Below are 24,345 nucleotides of genomic sequence, written 5' to 3'. Positions count from 1 at the left end.
CTAGCTTATAACATTTTTCGAGAAAAAAATGGCAGCTTTTTGTGTGGGTGTAGTTAACTTCTCAGAAAGTAATACCTCACACCTCATCAAGGAGGTGTGGAGTTTAGATGCTGCTATGGACACAATACAGAGTCCCATTTTACATGTATTTTAAAATTAAAAACCTGCATTATAGCAGTACTGAAATTCATTTTAAAATAAATGCCAAATTATTTCTGCATTTGGAGGCAGCTTTGGTGGTCACCAAGACCAAAGGACTTTCGTTTGTTTGCTATTTATGGTACTCATTATAGCTTGTTTCAATAATGTTTCCTCTGATCTCTTCCACCAACCTATCTTAATCTGGGTAAGAAAGGGTAACACTTAGGAAAAAGGTATTAATCATATTTAAAAATAAGGACTGATATATTTTTATGCTTAATCATAAGAAAAGATGAGAAAAACATCAAACCTACACATAATGCCAGTAACTTTTAAAATCTTTATACTAAATATTATTTGTAAGAGACTAACTTTATAATTTTAATACTTTTTACAAGTAAACAAAGTCTCTTGACTGGTGCAGTAAAATGAAACTATGCCAAAGCATTCTTAGAGGGCAAATATATACCAAATAGTTAAATATTAGCAATTAGAAACAATTTTTTTAACTGTCATCTTTGTTCCTTCATCATTTCAATTTAAAAAGTCAACGCAAACCCAATCATCTTATGTAAGATCTGAGAGGAGGCCTTGATTTGTGTTTAATACCAAGGAAAGAACAATGTGCATATTATATTTAATGCAGTATATATACTTTAGCTTTAAGTTTGAGATAGACTTCAAGGAAACTTCATTCCCACCAGAAAAATACAGTATTTACATAACAGTATGGTTGTGGTGGAGACAGTAGAAACATAAGATGCAGCTGCAGACAGCAGTGTGTGAATGTTATCTAGAAGAACCCTGTCAAACCCACTCCCTAAACCACTTTTTTGCATGTCAGTGCTAATGAAGGGACGAGGTAAGTAACACAACACACTTCACAAAACATCATCCAGTCCAAAAAGGGTCTAGAAAAAGCACAAGAGAGACAGTGGAACCATTTGCAATGTATTTGTGAGAAAAACACATTCATCAGTGAAAAATACGCAATTCTCAATGAGTTACACAGGATGAGTTTTCAAATTATTTGATTCTCATAATCTCTGGTTAATGATTGTCGGTTACTATTTTCTCTTCTCAATTTGAAAATTTTACGACTAAGACTAAATACCACCTAAAAACAATAAAGATAATTGAACCCATTTAAGAAACATGCATTAAATTTCTGAGTTTGTCTACATCTACAATTAATTTCAACTTTTTGAAAAATAACAGGATTTACCTTAAGAGAGCTGTTAATAGTTTGGCTCCCTTGATAGAACTGTGAAGACAATTTCATTTACTAGTGACCGTGATGAAGGCAGAATATATTCAGCTCTGGATATTAAAGTTTAAACGGAAAACACTATTCACGTGGAAAGTTTACTTCCTTCCATTTCATATTAGCCAGTATCATAAAGCCATAACAAACAGAAAAACTAATTCTCCCGAGAGAGAATTTGTCTCTAGCTTTCAATGGCTAGTGTGAAAGATATAATAAAGAACACAACTTTTATCCTCTGCCCAGATACAGGATGGCTACCTTCAATAAAGAGGTGATGTAATTCTATGTAAACTTAACTTTGCACTATTTCATAGGCAAACCACTGGAAAACTTCTAGCCCCATTTAAAGCAGAGAGAACAAATAAGAATTCTCCAGGATAGAAATATGCCAATTCTGCACGAAGCAGTTGCCTAAATAACCGTGTGATCTACCCAACCACCTATAACACTGAGCACTGACTCTAGGCATGGCATTTGTTAGAAGCTGCTAAATATTTCACCTTTCCCAAAGGACTCTCATTCTAGTTCTGATGCTGTTGGTGTATCTGGATGTTTTTTATTTGTAAAACCCACTCTGTGGAGAGGGCCTTTCAATTTTACCTTCAATAAGCTGCATGAAGCCCTTCAGAGTAACAGATGTTTCTGAATTAGGGAAAAATCCACTTGCTATCAACAGGTTGCAGTGAATTTGCTGGCCTTTCTTTTGTTTCCCTAGAAACACAGGATGTGAAGGAACAGAGTAGCAGGAGGGAATCACAGGTGGGAAGGAAAAATGTCACCAGAGAAGATGAGAAAAATTCACGCTCTTATACCGCATTCATCTGTAAAAGGAAAACGTGGTTACATTTATTACACCACTCTTGTAAAACGCAGACTCATATATTTAACATCACTTGTGTGCTCTACAATGGAGCAGTAGAGAGACACATCCCCCGGCAAAAAACCACCATGGAATTAGAGGGCCTTCAGCATGTGCTATCTTTTCTCCTGGACTAACAGAGACCTTTTATGTCACCTAAGCTGATGGATTATTACTCTGCAGCCTGCTGGCTTAATTCTGTCAATTCATCCAAGCTGCATAAAGCTTTCTGCTGTTATGCAAGTCTGGGGACAGAGCAACGTGGCAAATCTGCTCGTGCAAAACAAGAGTGAGGCAATGCTGAGCTGTATGCCAGAGGGAGAGAGGGCTTTGGGGGAAATGACGACTTTTCCTTAAAGGCCACTCAGCAGGAATAACAAACGAATGAGTTTCAGGTAGAGGCGAGAGAAGTAGAATCATTAGGAACCCCTCCACCTCCCCCAGCAGGGCCCCTCGGAGGCAGTGAATTGCTCATCCAAAGGACACCGGCCTGCCACCGATTTCCTATCTCACTCCCATGCTGGGCTCTCCCCTTAGACCAGGTGCTCTCGACCAGGGGTGATTCGGTCTTCTGGCAACATCTGGAGACATTCTGGATTGTCATGACCGGGTGTGGAGGTGTGTGTGCTACTGACATCTCGTGAGTAGTGGCCAGGGATGCTGCTGTACATTCTGCAACGCGTAGCACGGCCCCATAACAGAGAATCATTCAGACCCAAAACACCAATAGCAACACAGTTCTAGACTATAAGCCTCTTGAGAACCGAGTCCTTTTTTTTTTTTTTTATCCCGAGCACTCGATAGTGGGTGGTACATAATGGGCTCTTAGGAAAATATTTTGGATTGAAAAGCACAATGAAGGTTTTGCCCCTATGTTTCAGTCTGGCTGAGAGTAGAATATGTAAAGATGGTGGTCTTCAGAGAGAGAGAGAGAGAGAGAAAGCAAGCGACCCTGGATTCAAATCCTGTCACTGTCTCTTACTAGCTGTGTGACCAAGTCATGTTACTTAACCTCTAAATCCGAAGGTCCTCATCTGTTCAAAGGAGACTGATCGTCTCTAACAGATAGATTTGTTGAAAGGATTAAATTATACAGCATATGTAGAATGCTTAGTAGACTAGATGGAAAATATCAGACAATTCATAAGTGTTATTTAATATTTATCATTAAATTATCATCAGCTTCATCCAAGCTTTGCCCAAAGGCCTCTAGGAGAGGAGACTGGTTCTCATGTAGTCCCAGAGGAAAAAGTTTACTGTACAGGAAAGCCAGACTAAACAAGCACTGAAGCCAGGCTACAGAAAACACTGGTGCGCTGTCTCTCAGGAGCCTGCGGTCCTCCTGCTCCTGACGCGGCACCAGGCGCTGGCCCCAGTGCCCCCTGGTCCAGAGCTGCAACCTCCAGACGTGGCCGAAAGCAGCCAGCTCCATGAAAGGTCTATTTCAGAGCACATGCCCTAACTCCAAGAGTGGATGGATGCGGAAAGGAAATCGTGGCCAAGGTTGAGGACAATGTGGGACAGACAAGGTGGAGTCCACCCAATCCGGAGACTAATCCAACTTTAATTTTGTCTAACCAGTGTTGTGCCCATATTATAGCTCTTAAATCTTCTATGGGTTTACTCTAGAGATCTGTGTGTGTGTGTGTGTATATAAAAATAGATTTATTTTATTCTATAAATGAAATGAATGAAATCATCTGGAATGAAATGGATGGCTCCTGGGCAGGGGGAGAGGGGATCCAGAGCCACAAAACCATTTCCTGGCATTTATTTCGAGTAATTAAATTGCTCCCACAGTATCGCTCCGAGAGCACAGAGAAGGCGGTCACACTGCACGCACAGATGGAGGGGACTAATCCATCTTATTTTCTCAAGGTCACAGGGCATAACGGTAAGACAGAGTTGGAGCTGTGATCTCCACATCCCAAACACAGGCCTCTCACCCAAAGGCTACGCTGCCTTCGTCTTAATAAACCAGAACAAGACATACTCAATGTCGAGTGCAAACAGCTTCCCCTGGGTGCAGGTTTTGAAAAATCAGAGATCAGCTTTCTGTGGGGGGCATTCCAGGAGAGTAGACAAGAACATGCAGTCTAGAGACATCCCGGGTGGATTCAAATATTCGTTCCCTCATTTACTAACTACTTCATCTTAGTCAAGTTTCACAGTTTTGGAGAGCCTCTTTTTTCTACATCTGTAAAGTGGGAAAAACAATAATACCTAACTCAGAAGGCTGTTGTGAGGACTAAATTACTACCCGTGGAGTGCCTGGTACACAGTAAGTGCTTAACAAGTGTCACCTATTAATGGTGGTGATGACCATGATGATGATGTAACTTGCTCAGGAACAGCAAAGGAGGAGAAAAAGAAGATCGCACCGTTGTTTGGTTCTGTCCATCGACCTTACACTTTCTAAACAGGGCTTTACAGCTATTCCATTTTTGTGTAGGGCTCACAGAACACTTCAGAGCAGTGTGGGGAGCTACATTCCAACAGAGGACGCAACCTTACACAGGTACAAGGTTCATCTTTCACTTGCCAATAGGAACAGAACTATTGTGCTATTACACTACCTAAGCATTTTTCTAAGTGATTTTTTTTCAGCCTTAACAATCAGGAGGGTGTACAGATTCTAGCCTGTGTTTCTTCAGGTGAGGGAAAAGGATAAGGAAAAGGTTACATACCAGAAACCTGAGTCTAAACAGATATTACTAATGCCGCACAAATGCATTCCCTGAACGCAGGGCTGAGCGACCCTGAACGTTGGGAGATGGCGGCCTCTCCCCTCATCCTGTCCTCGTCCTGCGTCGCTGAGCAGTCTGTGCCAGGCACCAGTGATGAAGGAGGGCCAGTAACGACTCAGAGAGGCTTTTCTTTAAAACGTTAAGCAAATTTAATAAAATGAACTGGGGGGCTTCCTGGGTGGCGCAGTGATTAAGAATCCACCTACCAACACAGGGGACACGGGTTCGAGCCCTGGTCCGGGAAGATCCCACATGCCGCGGAGCAACTAAGCCCGTGCGCCACAACTACTAAGCCTGCGCTCTAGAGCCCGTGAGCCACAACTACTGAAGCCTGTGTGCCACAACTACTGAAGCCTGCACGCCTAGAGCCTGTGCTCTGCAACAAGAGAAGCCACCACAATGAGAAGCCCGCACACCACAACGAAGGGTAGCCCCCGCTCACCACAACTAGAGAAAGCCCGTGCGCAGCAACGAAGACCCAACGCAGCCAAAACTAAATAAGTAAAATAGATAAATTTATAAAAAATGACCTGGAATAGCTTCATGTGGAAAGGAGCTTAAAATTAAAACAGCATCAGCAAAAATCCAGCCAATCAAAATAAATAAATAAATAAAATCTTTAAGGGGAAGGATTTCAGGTTGACAGGCAAACAATACTATCTGACATACTGAAAAACATTCTCCCAAAGAAAGATGCACTCTTTTGTGGACAGCCCTGTTCCCATCCCTGTCACGGTACTCATGACACTCTGCTTCACTCCTTGAACTTTTTACTCTTGGCAAAGCCCTCCACAGCCCCAGGTGCTAGCAGTACAAGTTCGTTCTCAAACATAAATCAGGTAAAGTGTTTCGTTGTGGTTGCCCAAGTCTCTGTAATGACTGTATACCAAGCACTAGTCTCCTCCCTTCCTAAAAATAACACCTCTTCACCCAGACACAGTGCTGAAACAACGGGCCAAAAGAAATCCTAGTTCCTTAACATATGAGATTTCTATGTGGACAAATTTAAAAGGCAGAGGGGGAGCTTTTAAATATTTGAAATGTCATTATTTTTTGGAAGCTGCTGAAGGCCAGGAGTAAAAATCCTGGTGACGACGTAGCTTGTTTAAACACAGCAGGCTCCAACTTGTCACAGCTAGTCTAAAAACCACCCTTCTGGGCTCTGCCAGAGGCTCCTTCTGAGAGCTCACAGATAGGCCCAGGGTCTGCCAGGCACCCTCCCTGCCTCAGAGAGCAAAGACTCAGCATGCCAAAAGCGTCCCTGTGTGGTACTCACCATGTCAAATTCTACAGCGCCCACTATCCGAGACACCTCGTCAAACTCTTCAGGAGACATGGGAAGAAGGTTGTCTGTGGTCTGAAGTTGAGAAGGGTGACTAAAATGGGGAGAAAGAAACAGGAGATGTTAACATCTAGATTATGAGAGCAGTGGTGCAGACTTTGCCATTTCATCTTTGGCCTGTGACTGAATCATCATTTTAGATGTTTATTTCAGGGAAATGTATACACTTGTAAAATACATTTGAAAAAGGACAGATCTCGAGAGGTCCATGCCCCCAGCCCAGCCCCTTGGGAAACACACTGTACTCTAGAGATGTGAGCCAGAAATAGCCAGTCTGGATCCTGCACCGCTTCTGCCTGGGTGAACATGGGCACGAGCTTGTGCAGTGTGTCACCTACCCTGGCCCGAGAAGCGCCAGAGAAATGTCTGGGGAGTCCCTCATCCCTACCTTCAGGTCTGTATGCAGATAAAGCTGCTCCAGAGGGTTTTTACATGAAGGCTACATCCATTCACCCCAAGACAGTGCTGCAGGCCAAATAACTGACAATGACTTTTCCAAAATTTTTTCTACCTTTTACAAAATGAAACAACAAAATAAAAGCAAACGGAAAAAAATGTATCTCAGGCATTACTTTGGCCTTTTCTAGATTGAAAAGAACTGCTTTCCCACTCTGATCAATTTTTGTTCATTTTATTTACACTTTTTCAAAATAGCAGTTTGGGGAGGACTTATATGCCTTAAATACAACTTTGTTTTTTTGGATTTTTTTGGTTTGTTGTTTGTTTGTTTTTATAAAGGCAATAAAACGCTGATAGGCAGTGACACCAGGATCTCTAATTAGAATCTTTCCACAGGTCCATCTGTGATGGTGGCAGCAACAATTACAATGGAAAAGCAAAGAACAAGCATCTTCAACAGGCCCCAGCCAGGAGGGGGGCTTGTTTGAGGATTTTAAGCATGTCACTCTTCTGTGTTCACTTACACTTCAGACACAGAAATCAATTCTGTCTTGATATATCCTGTTCCTTTAGGGCCATCAAGTTCCATAGGCTCTGGGGCTAGAAGCAAACACATCACGTACACTTTCCGTTAGCAGAAATTACACAAGAACAATGAACTTTTTCTTTGATCAAGACTGGACTGTTTTCCTTGGCAGTCAGGTTAGACTCCCTGCCTGGGTCACCTGAAATTGTACTGCGAATGCAGAAACAACCAGACGAAAAGGGGAGGCACATTCAGCACAGAAGTCAAGCTAAGACGGTCCTCTTTCCAAGGCTTGAAATCCTACAGAGGTTTTATCTGGTTTATGGTCCTGGCCTGGTTGGTGTAATAAACACATCTGTCAAGGTAAGCTGGGTGCATCTAAAGTAATTGTGCTAATATTGAGGCTACTGCTCCTGAAAAATCATTACGTTTGTTGGTGCATTCCAAACCAGATTAGTCTAATTTCCACTTTCTCAAATGCAGTTCAATGAAGACTAAGCAGCGGGAGACCCGTGTGCTAAGCTTAGACCTGCTCTCAGTGATGTGACCTAATAACTTATCAGGTCACCATGAAGGGACCACCTCACTTTGCCCGGGCCTCCGTTTCCTCAATTTCAGCAGCAGGCTGACATAAAGCAGGTGACCACCACAGGCCCTACGTTTTACCCCTCCAAGTAGAAAAAGTAAAAATGTAACAAGTACACACGACCAGAAATGGACCTTCTCCAACGCCCCTAAGATCAAGAACCATTTACTCCTTTCTTACTATCTGTGTCAGGCCAAACAATATAGTATGTTTCAACTGCGCTGTGTTGATTAGAAAGCCTGCTTTTACCAATTCAAAAGAAGGGGTGGGCTAGTGGCATGGCGTGGGGGAAGTCTGTGCTGGCACGTTGCACTGACAGGAAGGCAAGGGCAGTGTGTGGGGTTAACGCCTGTCTCCCGCAAACCTTTGGACTAGATGAAGGGAGAACACAACCACAGGAACGACTGGGCTGTGCTATGACTCATCAGGCAATGCCTGCACACTCTGCCCACTTACCTTCCTTTGGCCTGGAGTAGTACTTTCCAAAGGCATGGTCTTTATCAATATTCGGATACAGAAACTTCAAGGGATTCTCTGGAATATTTTCAGCGGCCATGACTTTGTAATTGCGAATAATGTCAGGGAAAGTAACAGCAGAAAGTTCTTTCTTTGTGTAGGGTTCAACCGCATGGAAGCAAGATTCTAAAAGGAAGAAAAGCAAAGTGAGTCCCACAGAATATCCCTCAACAATAGAGGAGAGAAACAAACACTGCAGAGTTTATGGATTCGACAGAAACTGGTAAGAACTAAACACAATCTAGGAGTTACATCACAGAGCATGTAACTGCTTTATGCCTAAATAGATTATTATCCTTTCTTTAAAATAGGAAAAATAAAGGCCATCATTACTCTCGGTAATATTGCATTTGTCATTATTTACTTAGATTTGTAAGTCTAGCCAAAAGAAATTTATTAAATACCTTTAAAATAACTAATTACTAATTGGGTCTTCTTGGCTCAAGCCATAGATGAAGTTACTAGAAGATAAACTCACTTTGTCTTTCTCTTCATATTGAAAAATGAAAATAAACAACGACAACACATGGAAAACGACTTTTTAAACAAACCAAAAAGAGACCCTATTTGCTATTTTTTTCTCTAATCCTTAATGTAAAAAAACAGTTTAATTCACTCCTGGTCTTAGTCCCAGACTTCACTGGAACCCTGCTTCCTAACTGATCCAGGATTTCACTTTTGGGGCGCACGCTCCAGAGGCTGCTGTCAGGTGCTCTGGGGACTCTGCTCTAGAACTTCAGACCAAAGCTTTGTAGCTGGTGCTGCCCTGCTTTCAACTTTCCGGTTGCCAACGGTTTTCATCTTTGCCTGGTTTGCTAGTTCCATCTCTCAGCAAGTTCAGGAAAGAACTACCGGGGGAAAAAAGAAAAGGGCAGGCTCTACCATCTACTGTCCTCACCGGGCTCTAACCCCAGCTCTCCTGTTTTTTTACCAGAAGAAAAAAAAAATAGAACAAGAAAAGTATCCCATGTTTTTGCATCTTCTAACTGAAAGCATAACTCACTGGAACAAATCAGTTTTCCCTCAAATCCTTCAAACAGAGCAAACTACAAGCAAGAGTGAAAAGTCACCAGTTTGTCTTTATCACTTTCTTGTTTCCACTGAAACCTGTTCCATAACGCGTAGGTTTTCGGAATTGTTTTTGCCATGGATGCACTTGGTCAAAGTTATAAGATATAACCCAGATAAACATGCACGAGCCTTCTCTTTCAGAAGGCAGGGTGGAGGGCTGCACCCAAGTCCCAGGACCCCTCTCATGGAGCCTGCCCTCCTCCGTGCACATCCACGTGGGATTCCCTTTCGTGGGTCTGGAAGCTCACGCCTGTGCACTGTGGGTTTCCTCCCAATAAATGACTGCCAGTCATACTGACTCGCATCTTTCACCTACAGGTGACATACCTGACAAAATGGAAAGAATGTGGCCTTGTCTTTAAAAAAAAACCCATCATTTGCACAATATGCTCCAGGCAACGAATCCCAAATAGCCCTTGGTGATGTATCAAATCCTACTGGGGAAGCTCAGCTAGGGATAAGTGGAGGAGCTGCGATTGTATGTCAGAAGCTCATTATTTGTACGAGTTGATCTGCAGCGAAGAAGAAGGGCTTGCACCCACATTTTGAATCGGTGTGTGTGCAGGCGCCTTGGCTTACCACCTCCGTTCTGGGGCCGCTCCACCCACGTGAACGTGATGGCCCCTTCCCGGCAGCTTTCACTGAACCGCAGCAGGAAGGTCCCCGGCTGCTGGTCCTTCAGCAGAGCCCGCTCGCGCTCCTTGCTGATAAAGCCCACGATACACCTGCATGTGGACAGGGATTGATGGAGGTACTCTGAGGTTCAGTCATGACTGTAATTTCCACGTTCACTTACAAATCAAGATGACTGCAACGTGACACACGAACACAGGATAGAAATGTATCGACTATTTTAGATGCTTTAAGATCTATTTCATTGACACTTCAGGAAGCATTTCACTCATACATACATATGCTGAAGTCCAAAAAAAGCTCATTAACATGGTGCCCGTTGGATGCTACAGATGATCAATAAATACTTGCTGGATTAATGAGCCTTTCCTTTTCACCTAGGGATTCTGAAGGCCATGAAAATGTCTGAATTCATGCATCCTTTCTAGTGAAGAGAAAGGCTCAGACAACCCATTTTCATATTCTAGACCTCTGACCAGGTTAAAGTCTTTGCTGAAGTATCAACTGACCCTGGGAAAAATTAGAAACAATTTACCGAGTCAAAGAAGTTTTTTCTTCCCTCCTTGGAGGCAGTAAAGCAGGTGCTCAAGAAATTTTCGTAGAATGAATGAAGGCATGAATGGCACTCAGGGCTTTTAAATTTAGCTTTGAAAATGCATAGACATATACTACGAAAATATAATTTTAATCTTATGAGGGTCTACTATCGTGAATGCCTGAAGGGACAGCCTGCACGCATCTGTTTCTGTGAGATGCACCCAAGTCTTGCCAAATAATGAAGCCTGTCTGGGTCAGGCCTATCTCAGCCTTGCAGTAATGGAGTGTGTGCTCAACATATGTTTCAGAAATACACCTATCAATGGCCCTTACCCATCATTCCAGAGACAGAGCAGGTGTTTTTTAATGAGTTCCAGGATGCTTTCGATCCAAAGCCAGAAAGGAAAGTTTTTATCATTTATATTTTCCTGCAAGTATACAGATGCACATATTAGAAACCAAGAAATCCAAAACAGTGACTTAGCATGTCTCCTCCCGCCATCGGGTCTTAGTTTGCAAAGACTGCCCAGCTGCCAAAGCTAGCACTGCCCCCTACAGAGCCGTCCCTCCCCTCTTACCAGCTTTCAGACACCAAGCTCTGCATTTCCTGAGCCAGGCTCTGCTTCCCTCTCCAAACATTAGCGACCCAGCCAGGGAATGACCTCCAGCGTGATCCCAGAATACCAGTTGCCTTCACACTGCTAAACTCCAGCAGCGTGAGCTTGTCAGCACTGTCTGGTGACCCTAGCGGGGTTGGATTATTCCCCCCAACTGGTCTCACTGCTTGAGCAGGCTCAAGACACCCCTCCGGCCCAGCAGGCTGTCTACGCCGGCACAGACCACACGTTACTCGTGGACGGAGCTAAAACGCTGCCAGGCCAGGGGTCAGTGTGAGCAAACAGAAGCCTCATTTCAGATGTGAGAGAATGTTATCACCCAGGCAGGTGCTTCCTGTCGGACTCGCACTTGGAGACTAACCTTCAGCGCTGAAGGAAAGGAAACAACTTGCCCTAGGGGTTCTGGGGGCGAGAGGAACACGCCAAAGCAAGCACAGTGCAGCCGGCACCGCGGCGAGAAACCCGAGACCCTCAACAGAGAGCAGAAAGCACTCAGAGTATAAACTCCAGACAGCACCCACCTTACAGAAGCGAGTCCATGGAATAAGACCATCAGGGCCAGCACTGGGACCTACACAAATAAAAACAAGTTTTTTAAGGAAATGGGAATCCATTCTGAAGCTCTGGCTGGACTGACGGCTGCTGTATTAGCTCTCATAGAGCCAACACTCAACAAAGGCAGGTTGTGTGGACACAGCCGAGAGTCTCAGATCCACTAATACAATCGCTTGTGCTTTCTGGAGAAGCCTCGATTTGGTCCCCCTTGTGCAATATCATTTCCCATCGCTTCCCTCTCCCTCCTTGGCAGGCTCCTCTCCCGGTGACCCTGAGGAGTTTTTTTCAAGTTCAGACTAAGACCAAGATCACCCCTAGGTGATCGATTTAACTGACACTTGACTTTTCAAGATTATTTTAGATATTAATTAGGCATTTCCCTCAGCCCTCCTCCAAACAGGACACAGGCTCAGGGAGGTAGATGCAAATCAAAAGCCCAGTGAGAGAAATGAGAGGGGAAGGAAGCCTCGGGGTTATCAGCTACACAAATTGAAGAAGGCTGGCCGTAAGAGGTGGTGAGCCTGACATCTCTCTGCACAGAGAACGCCGAATAAGCCACTGTAGGCAGAAATGATATCTGTCTTAACTCTCACCAAATAAGGGAAAGGAATAGGAATGACTTCTTTTCATTAAATTGCACAAGACTCTCACTGTGACAGCTGCATGGCCAAGAGAAGGCACTGCTGAGAGCCATTTGGTTAGGAAAAGCCCACTGGTGTTTGTAGTACATGCAGTTCTGCTATATAGAAAGCAAATCTGGAAAAAAGGTGACCGTGGATTTTTAAAGAAATAGTTCAGAGAGTCCCATTCATTGAAGATCTGACCTTGAGACTAGTAGGTCTTCGGTTTGCTTAGTGTGGGAAACCAATAAATCCATGACATCAGTCACTGACAGGGAATTCTCTATCATGGGCTGCACCCTGCCCATCAGGCAGTGCTGGTCACGGGCATCCTCCTGATGTGGACAGTGTCTCCTCACACCTGGGCCACCTGATGTAAGAGACCTGGGCGTGTGCTGTGTGGTGGGCAGCCTGAGGACCTTATTCTTACTATGTTGGGGGCTTACTGGTTTTCTCCCCAAGGTTAATAAAGCTTCATATTTCTCAAAGAATTTATTTTAGCCACAAGTAATATATTTTACATAATTTAGACATCTTTCCCCTAGGAACCCTGCTCAGAAATGTTAATATGAGATAACGGGGAAATGATTCATTTAAATCTTTTATCAGGTCTCTATCTCCTTCTAAGGTGAGGCATCATTCTCACTTAGCTATAACAAACTGCTGCTGGAAAAGCCAATAGATTTTAACACTCTCCTACCTTGAACAAAATAAAGAGGAAAGAGGGGGAAAGGAGCAAGTCAAGATATTTTACGAATTTCAATTGTTAGTTACGTAAAAAGTGAATATGCTCATACCAAGAAGTTTCTCTCCCAGCATGTTCAGCTGGTCCACATTGAGACCTCTTTTGGTGACAGAAGAAAACTGCCAACTCAGCACCTCTGAAAGCTGAGACCATCGTGCACAAGGCGGGTTCAGGAAGAAGGACAGATTCTAGAGAGAAAACACCCAGAAGCTAAGGGCTACTGACGAGCCACCAGTCACAAGCCTGGCACTGAAACACGGATCTGTGCCACAGTTCAGTTCTCATCTATGACACACAGATGTTTTCACAGCTAAAGAAGAGAAATCCTCATTATTTGCAGATCCACATTTGTGAATTCAACAACTCACTAAAATTTAATTCCCAAATCAATATTCGTGGCACTTCTGCAGTCATTTGCAGATGTACACAGGCACACAGCAGTGAAAAGTTTGAGTTGCCAAACATGTATGTTTCCAGGTGAGGTCAAACAAAGCTATGATCTGCCTTTCTATTTCAGCTCTCATACTATACCCGAGTGTCTTTTTTGAGGTCTGTTTAGTGCCACGGTTTTTGCATTTTCGTATGCTTTTTTGTTGGTGATTTCATTTTCAACATGGCCCTCAAGGGCACGGCTGAAGTGCTGTCTAGTGTTCCAAAATGCCTTGTGGAGAAAATGCATGTGATATATAAGCTTTGTTCAGACGTGAGCTATAAAGCTGCTTGCCATGAGTTCAATGTTAATGAATCAACAAGCATATTAGATAAGGGATCTTTAAACAAAACAAGGTTATGTATTGATCAGCAAATGCAAATGTTGTGCCAGAGGCTCATGGGAACCTAACCCCGTGTTTCCCCTAGATGCAGTGGTTCAGTATCTGCCAACTCAGTGTGCACAGTGACTTTAAAGGACTTTAAGTACAGTGAATAACCAGAATCAGCTGTAATTAATCAACCGTATTAGAGTACCCACACTCTAAGAATGGAGCAGGCTTATTTAGCATATATACATTTTTTAAAAAGCATAAAAATAAAGGATCTCTTCCACAGTAAAAGCTGTATGAAATCATACAGCCTGAATAAGCCTGAGCTTATTCACATGGAAGGAAAATCATAATTCTCATTTCTAATACATACACATGCTTCGCTTTTCCAGAATTACTCCGATCCTTAGCAATGCCACTTGAGTTGTGCCACTTTTCCTCCAACATCTGGCCCTTAGGGGCTCTTTCAGATATGCAGAAGCTAGAGCATGCGGTCTCTGGTTAACCCCTGGCACGAAAGTAGATGTGTTTTCCATACCCTGGGTTCTGCCACCAGCATGTTGTACCACAGGATGGAGGCCCAACCACTCGGGAGCTGGCTCACATTGGAGATCACCACGATGGGCAGAGAGGCCGTCTAGAAGATGACAAAGACCTTGAAATCATCTGAATCACAGAAACATCACCTTCAGACCACTATGCAGCCCCTCAAATAAGCAAGGGATTCCTTGGATATTTGCATTATCTTTTATATTTGAAAATTAAGAATGTAAAGTTATGTTCTTTGGTTCGTAGTTGAATTTGTCTTTGATATATCTTTTCAGTTAAGAAATAAGTTTCAATGCTTCATATAAAAAATTAACATAGGACATCTCAACTGGAACATTTAGCTTATAGTACCTGAAGGTTAATTCAGTTCTCTAGCTGCCCGAATGATTACATTAACATCAAGATAGTACTGGCTGAAAACAATAATCTTTTTTAGCAATTAGGTAAATACATCTAAAATAAAAATTGAGAAATATAAATACACGTTAACAGTTCAAAGTAAAAATAAAGTTTTCCACGTCTGGAACATGTAAGTCTCACCTCAAGGTCAATGACCAAACCAGGCTGGCACAACTGGGTTTCAAAACTAAGGGAGTGAAGCTCTTCAGTTACGATGAGAGGACCCTTAAAAGAGAAAAGGGAAACAAAAGGAATATAGCGATTCATTCACTGATCCTGAAACTTGCAAGAGCCTACTAAGCACTTTTTGCAACAGGCTGCAGAAAGCCTGAACCTAACCAGCTGAAGTTCAGAAGAACATTCCAGTTTTTGACCATCTATCCCAGATTTCATTATCCCAAGTATCTCACTGTTCTCTCAAAGACCAGATTTCTGATATTATGGCAAGGGATATGGATGAAGGGGAAAAAAATGTCGAGAGGGAAACAACAACTTCTAAAGAGTTTATTCATGACCTAAGGCATCCTGGCTCTCAGCCCCTTCTGTGCGGGCTGCACACCTCAGGCTGACATGGGGTGGAAAGTGTACATGTGTTCCAGGTGTGATTATCTATCGGGAGCGCTGATTTGCATAAGCCTGGCTGGTCACAAAGTGCCTTGGTATGGGTAGGAAAGTTATATAGTGTTCAAAGTACCTTCATACATATTATCTTACACGAGCATCACAACAACTTAGAACCAGAGAGATGTGGCTGCCATCCCTGCTCACAGGAGAGGAAACTAAATCCCTGGGAGGTCACAAAGATAGTTAAGATCCAAGCCAGGGCTGGTCAGGCCCGGGGCCGGTGCCTGTCCCACTGTTCCACACGACCTCTGCTGGCTGTCGTGGGGAAAGACAGCGTGCGTGCCATGCAGACACAAAGGACAAGCGGTCCAAACCAAAGCAACTCCAGGCATTCTGTCCTCTGCCCATACTTCATATCTGAATGCATCACAAACACAGCCCCTCAAGGACTGGCTGTGAAAATGAAACTGACCGCAGGATGATGCACTGGGTAGGGGACACGTGGCAGGAAAACCCTCTCGGCACACATCGTTTTGGGCAGGGCAGTCATGAAGCTGGCCTGTTCTAGCTCTGACAGTAACTCCCTGTGCACCCTTAGCTAAATCCTGCAAACTTCCTGTGGTCCAACTTCTTCACCTGTGAAATGTGAATAACACAGGGGCCCACCGTACCTACTCTGCTGGGCTGTCTGTTGAGGGTCCAATAAATTCATGTGCAAAATCACTTGACAACCATAAAGCACAAGCACAGAGTGGTTTTACCGTTATGACAGATACACCATGTCCCAAAGCTTGTCCACTGCCCTTCCCTGCCGGGTCTCCCTGCTTCTCATCCCTCTGTGAGGTGCCCCTGGCCCCCAGGGCCACGGAGCCAACCTCACTGGACAGACCCGCTAGTTAAGAGACCAATCACAAGAGAGAAAGACTCACCTCGTTGGTTCTGGCACCGGCGTTTTTCTGTTCTTTCAGTTGCTACCAAAAAAAAAAAAAAAAACAACTTAGTAAACAGTACCATAATCATCAAAGTTGCTATTTCCATCTACAAATCAAACCAAAGTGAGGACTTAGAAAGAATGAAGGAAGTGAGATTATTTTCAGAATGCAGAACAGGAGGTGAAGTGACCCTTGTGTGGGTTCACGAGGGAGAGTGCCTTTTCCCAGCGTTCTGACAGCCTGTGAACACCACAGGGTTGAGGAGGATCCCAGGGAACAGCATCCTGCTCCCTCCCCCAGGCCAGCTTTTCCTGAACCATCCCCCATCACCTTCATTAGCTGTTTCATGCTCCCCGGGCTCAAGGCACAGCTTCTCTTGCCTTTCCCTCCGCAGAGTCTCCCAGGCCTGTGACTCAGGCCTCTAAGACTGCCCTCAAAAGGACTTCAATCACGCAGGTTATAAAGGGAGCAACCTGGAGCCCCCAGAGCAGCTCCGGACACCCTCAGACTCCTGGGTTGGACCGAGGCTCTCACACAAGGTCTAGCTTCCCAGCTATGAGTTTGCGGGTTCGTGAAATGGTTGCTAATAAAAAAAAGGATGCTTTGAACCTCCCTGCAGGCTCCAGCCCAGGAATTGCGCAGGGCTCAGCACCAACACATCTTCAGAACAACTGGCAGTCCCGATTTTCAGGGAGAGAGGAGAGAAGGCACCACCCACTTAAGCCCCTCTGCTGATTTCCACTGGCCGGTGCCCGGGCCCTACTCCTCTGGAGATAACGTGCTCGAGATAGTGGTTGTAGGCAAGACCCCAGGAGGGAGGTGGTGAAGAAGGGGCCAAAGAGAGACTCCTGGGGCCTCTGCCATGCTTGGAGGGGTAGAAGGAACGGTCAGGATTTGGGGCAATAGTGACCTCTGGGAAAATTCCAAGAATCTAGAGTGAGTGATCACTGAGGTCCTGGAGGAACCATGTACAGATAGCTCATGTGCACACTGGTTTATGGAATATTTTTCTTTTTTCTTTTTTTTGTGGTACGCGGGCCTCTCACTGTTGTGGCCTCTCCCGCTGCGGAGCACAGGCTCCAGACGCGCAGGCTCAGCGGCCATGGCTCACGGGCCCAGCCGCTCCGCGGCATGTGGGATCTTCCCGGACCAGGGCACGAACCCATGTCCCCTGCATCGGCAGGCGGACTCTCAACCACTGCGCCACCAGGGAAGCCCCTGGTTTATGGAATATTGGACTGAGATCACTACCCCCCAAACAAGGTTATCTCTGAGAGGAAGACTGGCAGGAAACAGAGTGGACAGTCCTGGGATGAGGAGCGGGGACCAAGATTCCCCAAGTGCTGCTGAAGTCACCGGCCATGAATTCTAGGAAGCCTTCTCCTAGGGGGTGCCCGGCCCACCACACAGGGCACCAAGTGCCACTCGATCACAGATCAAGTCCTAATAAACCAGACACAACAGAAAAGGGGGAAACTGAGCTCCCTACCAGGTGTCGGAATTCCGCCGCCAGACTGCCATTAGTGGACTCCTCCATGTTCATCACCTTCGTGTGAGTGCCCAGAATGTTGAACTTCCGAAACCTAGACGATACAGGGTACAAATGCTTAAAAGGCTGGGAACTGTTACACCAACACATAAACAAACAAAGAGATCGTACAATATAGTGCCAAGTACTTCACGTACCCTTTTACTGTATTTCTCTCATTCACATCTCTGCAAAAAAAAAAAAAAAAAAAAATATATATATATATATATGTGATCATATATGTGTATTTAAAACTTGAGATAAGTTTTAACAAAAATATAAAAGCACAAGATCAGTAACAAATAATGGGGCTGTTCAGCCCTTTCATTTACTCACTCAGTCCCTCAATCAACCCGCACCAGCAATGCCAAGTTGTGCTGAGGGACCTTGGGCAAATAAACTGTCTGGGCCTCACCTTCCTCCACTGTACGTCATGCTAATAGCACCAACCGTACAGGACTCTGGGAGAAGGAAACTTGTTACCGGGTAAAGAGAGTACAGAGCACACCCTCCGTAAACGTAAGCCTGAGTTATGGCTATTTGTTGAGCACTTACTCAGTCGGTGCCTTTCCAAGGCACCGAGCTAAGCACTGGGGACTGAGCAGAGAGCGCTGCTCTGTGGCTACACGACTCAGAGGACCTTCCAAAGTGATAGCTCGAGCCTTGCTTTTGTTCTCTTATTTTTAACGCTTTCAGAGAAGTACTTGAAGAGTCAATTATTTGGGGAAACTATCAAGTTTAAGTTTTAAATCTGAGGTTAAAATCTTGAGAGACCTGTATCTTATATAAATGTAGCGATATGTCGTCATGTTCTGGACAAATAATGTATCTGTCAGGCGTAGGCGAAGGTTAGAGATCGTTGTTAGCGCACTCGCAGTTAAATGAGTTACTTCCTCTCCTGTCTCAACTAGAAGTTCAACGCTTTTGTGAATGAGAATCACCGTCAGTTATGACAGTGACCAATGTTCCCATCTGGAAAAAAAAAAAAAACTTACACTTCATAACCACGGAATATTTCTAATGACCAAGAAGCCAGCCTTGGCATATGACAATTAGCTAACTCGACACTTCACCTGGACTTCTTCACTTCCCCTCAGAGTCCTTTTCCAGCCACAGGACTCCAGCCGGGACCCCACGTTACATTTGTCATCATATCACCCTAGCCTCCTCTGATCTGTAACATGTTCTCACACGCTCCTTGTCTTTGAAGTTTTTGACAGTTTTGAGCATCACTGCTCAGGTGTTTTAGGAATGTCCTTCAACTTGAGTTTCTCCAGTGTGGCATCTCAGTTTTTTAAATTGTGGTAAAATATATATAACAGAAAATTTATTATTTTAAGTATTTTAAGCATGCAGTTCAGCAGCATTAAATATACCCACATTTTGTGCAAAAAAAGAAAATTCACAATAAAAGGAATAGCGTGATACAAAGCTATCTTGTCAAAACTAAGAAGAAAACTCAGAACTGGAACAGACAGAAAAGACAAAAGAGCAAGAACAAACTGAAAGAGAGACTGAGTTAAGCAGAGTGTGGTAAACTGTAGTGGCCACAAAACCTCTGCAGCTTTTCCTTTCAAGAGGCAGAATGTATTTCCCTGTCCCTTGAATCTCAGGGGATTTTGACTTGCTTTTCCCCACACAATGGGTGGGAGCGGCGCCGTACAAGTTCCAAGTCTAGCCTAACAGGCCCAGCACGCTGCTGCTCTGACCCACCTGGAACACCGCTGCCGTAGGAGAAAGCCCAGGCTGACCTCTTTGAGAGCCCGACAGAGAACGGCCCAGTTATCCCAGCAGAGACAGACACATACAAGGCCATGCTAGACCACCCAGCAACAACCAAGCCAGCCCAGACCAGAAGGACCACACACAGCCCACAGCATAAGAGAAATTAATAAGTTTTAGAGTTTAAGCCACTAAGTTTTGGGGTTTTTATGCAGCAAAAGCTAACTGATACACCGAGAAACCAAAGATGATGGGAGAAAAGCAAAGGCACAGACGATGCTACAAAGAAGGCTATAGTTACAGGAATGGAAAGAGACAAAAAGCCAGAGGAAAATGACTTGGATTATCATAAATGGTTTTGAAACTTGGTAAATCAGTATGTTACACACACCAACAAAAGCATTAAATATATCAAGGGGGATGGCAGGGGCTAAGCCATCTTGTTCCTTAATGTAAGTGCTTAGGTCACTGATAGTTCAGGTCCAGGGACTAAGGACAAAACAGGATGGCCCCGCTCCATTTAGACCCCATGAGAGATCCTGCCCATTCCTGGGTTCTTACTGCCCAGAAGAGACAAGTGTGAAGCCAGCAGGCTCCACACAGGCTCCCCAAAATGCTGTCAGCTTCACTCCAGAAACAAGTCCACACTGGCTGCAGAATCATGGTGACCTGGAGTTTGATCAAGGGCCCTTCCTCTAGGGCTGGCCTAGGAGGAGGGGTGGTAGCTGCTTGGAGACTTGATCATTACAAGCTCATATGCATAAAATGCACTCATTCTTTTGTTCACTCATAGTCTAAAAAGGCACAAGCACGTTGATACCAGCTCTAGGGGATGCTCCCAACATCCAGAACAGGAGCTATCAATTTAAATGTGCTGGGATCACTTACAAACAGCCCCAGTGCAAAAGTCCATGTTTATTTAACAAAACCAGCATTTCAATAGTACATGTATCTTAGATAATATTAAAGATATCTTACTTATCAAATGAGACTTTGACTTTCAAGTTATAATTCAGCTCTTGCAATTTCACCAACAATCTGAAAAGAAAAAAGTCATAATTCCTTTTAAAAATTATCTGTTACCATTTATTTATCATGCCAATTCCCTACTGATGAACATTTCAATAACCCCCACCTCATGCAGTTTTTGGTTATTACAAACAATGGAAGTGACATCCTTGTATGTCTACTTGGATGTTTTTAAAGTGTATTTGTAGGATAAATTCCTAACTGTGAAACTGCTGGGACAAAACTGTAACATTAAATTCTGACACAGAGCAGCACTGATTTTATATTCGCACCAAACATGAGTGAGGGTATCTGCTTCCCTGTATTGCCTCGCCAATGCTGAGTTTTATCAAAATTTCTATTTTGGGCTAATTCTATAGGTAAAAATAGCAAACACTGCCGTTTACTAAAACTTGTATCTAATGCTTATTCTGCTGGGAGAAAATAAAAACTATCACCTATAATCAGGAAAGTGAAGGTCACACCTATAACCACCCCAGGGCAGTGTGGAAAGATGGAAGGAGCCGGGGGCTGAGACTCAGGTGTGCTCTGCTCTGATGTGCTGGAGAGCTGGGGAAGGAGCCCCTCACTGGTTGGCTCCCTTTAGTGAAGCAGATGACGGAATTAGATTTCTCCTCCTGCCAGCTGTGAGCTCTGGGACCTGGTGGGGTGCTAAAGCGTGGTGCTGTTCACTGGCAGCCGACAGGCAGCACCTGCTGACCTAACTCAGCAGCACCCTGGAAAAAAGGACGAGGGCCAACTCTGAAGGCAAGTGCAGCTCTTCTGAGTCCAGAGGCTCATCAGCAGAGGAGGAGCTAAATGAATGCAGCCGTGCAACGGAAGAAAGTGAAGCTGTAAAAGCTGTACGTTCTAACATGGAAACACTTCCACAATTTATTAAGAAGGAGAAAAACAGGCTGCCAAAAAACAGACAGCAGAACCCTAGTTTCTAAAAATTAAACTGTATGTCATATATATTTGTGTGTCTATGCATGAAAAAAATACGTATAAGTACAATGTATTTATTTATATATTTATGTAGACATGGACAAAATTCTGGGAGGACTGACACCAGGCTGTTTACCATGGTGGTCTACAGATATTTAGATCACATACAACTTTGAGAAATCTGAGGAAAGCTATGAACACACTCAGAAGAAAAATGTACCTGTCGTAAGTCCACATTCACACACACTGCATACATTTTGGTGGGAATGTAAAGCTCAGGTTATGAGTTTATGCTCAAGAGGGGATGAGGCTGCTGGGAACTTCAACTCTCTACTATATGCAGTTTTGCAATTTTGAATTCCTATTTACAGTAAACATTCATTATATCTATAACTGGAAAAAAATCAGGTGTGTGTGTGTGTGTGTATATACACACATCTCTCTTATATTTCTAGTCTGAATAGAAAAGACAAGACTCTTAGATATTCTAAATAAGAATTCATATTAAAATGCCTACTGCAAAATTACTTCCTCTAAAGCACCATATATAACAGTGTTGTGAAAGGAAGCTGGGGTGCAAACTTTGTGATAGGAGGTGCAGGGTCTTTTCTTTATTACCTCAGCTTCACAGTGAATTGTACTCCAGTCTTCAGGACCAATGGCCTCTGAGGATGAGTTGGCATGCAGGGCTGTCTTTCCACCACAAATGAGCTGTAAATTCCCAGCAAAGGGTAAGTTAGCACTTCCATTAATGTTGAGGCAGTAAAAGGTTATTTTCCCTAAAGAGGAGAGGGGGTTAGAGGGCACAAGCTAAAAAAAAGTTTGAAAGATTCTAACAAATTGGATGAATAAAGTGAGGTTTTCTAGTCAGTAAAGAAATCCCCAAATCTACTGCACTCAACAAAATCAGAGTAACTGCAGTGAACTGTGATACTCTTCAACAATGAAAATTCTGAATGGGATTCTGTTCATTTACAAATTTAAGAATCAAATTTGCTATTTAGACTTAGTGTGGTGATCGTTTCACAATATATACAAATATCAAATCATTATGTTGTACATCTGAAACTAATACAAGGTTATATGTCGATAATATCTCAATTTAAAAATAAAAATAGGGAAGTCCCTGGTGGTCCAGTGGTTAGGACTCTGTGCTTCCACTGCAGGGGGCATGGGTTCAATCCCTGGTCAGGGAGCTAAGATTCCGCATGCCTCGTGGCGTGGCCAAAAATAAATAAATAAAATAAAATAAGATAATAAGAACAAGATAAAAATAAATTTTACTACAGTTGAAAGTGAACCATGTACCATATTGCTTACCACCATAATTTGAAACTGACATTTTAACATCCTTTGGAAAATTGATTTTAAAATTGTTTAGTAATATTTATTATCTAATAAACATTTCCAAACATTAAATTTAATTTAAAAAAAAGAATAAAATTTGCATTCCAAAACGCAAGTAAATGTCCTCGATTATTTCAAAATCCAACATCTAAGCATTCCTGTTTGGACATTAGCCACAGGGAACCAAAGACATTTTTATTATGTTAGCATTTAAAAAATTGCAATATGAACTCTACTCTTCTACTTAGTGCCATTTGTTTACCTACTAAGCGTATCTGAAACACCTACCCATGGGCAAGGTACTATGTAAGGCCCTGGTGGGGGAAGAAGATGACAAAGGCACATCTCTGTCTATTAGGACCTTTCAATTTACAACAAAGAAAACAGAAATACACAGACAATGATATAGTAAAATCCAGAACGGGAGAATAATAAAGAATGAACTGTGCAGATCCGGAAGGGAGACAACATCTGCCCGTGAACTCTGGGAAAATTTCATGATGAGATATAAGGTGAAACATTCAGGATGCAGTTTCGAAATGAGGTACAAGGGAAGAAAGCTCTGAGGCAGAGAAAATACTGTTGGGAGAGGAATGCAGAAGCAAATGTCCAGGGTGGGTACGAAGTCAAGTCTGCCTGGAAATGGGGCATGTATAGAAGCTAATTCTGGAGTGGCTAGTGAGGGCCAGGCTGTGCAGGCGCGGCTTGGGTGACCAGATGCGGGGCTCCCCTGAGATCAGCAGGTGGCAAAAAACCTGATTGAACTCTGCTCTGGGAGAGCACAGGGTCACAGGGACAGGGGGGAAGGGGCTTGGGAGGGACCGTTTGGGAGGCTACCACCCAACAGTTCAATGGAGAGGATCTGGGAGCTTGCAATGCGATGAGACCATGGAGTAGCAAAGAGAGGACAAATATCATCAGGTTAGACTAGACAGGTCTCGTCACACACTGGCCACGGGGAAGGAGACTGGTAACCAGTCTAAACGGTCACAAGAATGACAGGCCAACGACATAAGCAGGGAATTCGGGAAGACCTGATTCGGGGAAGCCATAAAAATTTGTACATAACCTATTAAACCCTTCTAAATGATCTGAATTACCAGAAAAATTTTCCTCTGGGTAAAATAATTGCAAAAGGTGCCAAAACATCTCTCTCAAGTTACCTCTGAATGAGCTGCTGGAAGAGGCTGAAGGTGCGGTCCCCTAACGCTTGTTTGTTTTTTGTGATAGGGTCATGTTCATAGGTGTATTTCTGTTCCAACTCCTCAAGCTTTTTAAGCTGCTGACGAACCTGCTGCAGACTCTCCGCCACTATGGTGAACCTGGGAAGGTACAAGCCACAGGGGTCTCCGTCAGAAACAGTCCCAAAGCAGCCTGGATTAAACAGAGTCACGGAGACCAACAAGTACTTTTTACAGACAACACA

General features: G+C 43.7%; 1 protein-coding gene across 2 annotated transcripts in view; it reads right to left on the bottom strand.

Annotated features, from left to right (window-relative positions):
- Window positions 1-1,078: 1,078 nt before the first annotated feature.
- Window positions 1,079-24,345, bottom strand: part of STAT1 (signal transducer and activator of transcription 1) — a 42,544-nt gene continuing 19,277 nt past the window's right edge. For both annotated transcript variants that reach the window (XM_060106653.1, XM_060106654.1), the window contains exons 10-25: window positions 24,083-24,241; window positions 22,191-22,283; window positions 20,595-20,654; window positions 18,053-18,082; window positions 17,856-17,949; window positions 16,364-16,405; window positions 15,012-15,095; window positions 14,461-14,559; window positions 13,214-13,349; window positions 11,763-11,812; window positions 10,958-11,052; window positions 10,034-10,179; window positions 8,324-8,509; window positions 7,280-7,355; window positions 6,291-6,390; window positions 1,079-2,229 (exon numbers count right to left, since the gene is read on the bottom strand). In XM_060106653.1, the coding sequence (XP_059962636.1) occupies window positions 2,215-2,229; window positions 6,291-6,390; window positions 7,280-7,355; window positions 8,324-8,509; window positions 10,034-10,179; window positions 10,958-11,052; window positions 11,763-11,812; window positions 13,214-13,349; window positions 14,461-14,559; window positions 15,012-15,095; window positions 16,364-16,405; window positions 17,856-17,949; window positions 18,053-18,082; window positions 20,595-20,654; window positions 22,191-22,283; window positions 24,083-24,241 (1,465 nt within the window). In that variant the 3' untranslated portion in view covers window positions 1,079-2,214. The remainder of the gene's footprint in view (window positions 2,230-6,290; window positions 6,391-7,279; window positions 7,356-8,323; window positions 8,510-10,033; window positions 10,180-10,957; window positions 11,053-11,762; window positions 11,813-13,213; window positions 13,350-14,460; window positions 14,560-15,011; window positions 15,096-16,363; window positions 16,406-17,855; window positions 17,950-18,052; window positions 18,083-20,594; window positions 20,655-22,190; window positions 22,284-24,082; window positions 24,242-24,345) is intronic.

This window comes from Mesoplodon densirostris, chromosome 8 (genome assembly GCF_025265405.1).
Source record: "Mesoplodon densirostris isolate mMesDen1 chromosome 8, mMesDen1 primary haplotype, whole genome shotgun sequence".
NCBI classification, from domain to species: Eukaryota; Metazoa; Chordata; class Mammalia; order Artiodactyla; family Ziphiidae; genus Mesoplodon; species Mesoplodon densirostris.
Note: the sequence above shows the minus strand (reverse complement) of the source record. Positions and strands in the feature narration are given on the sequence as shown.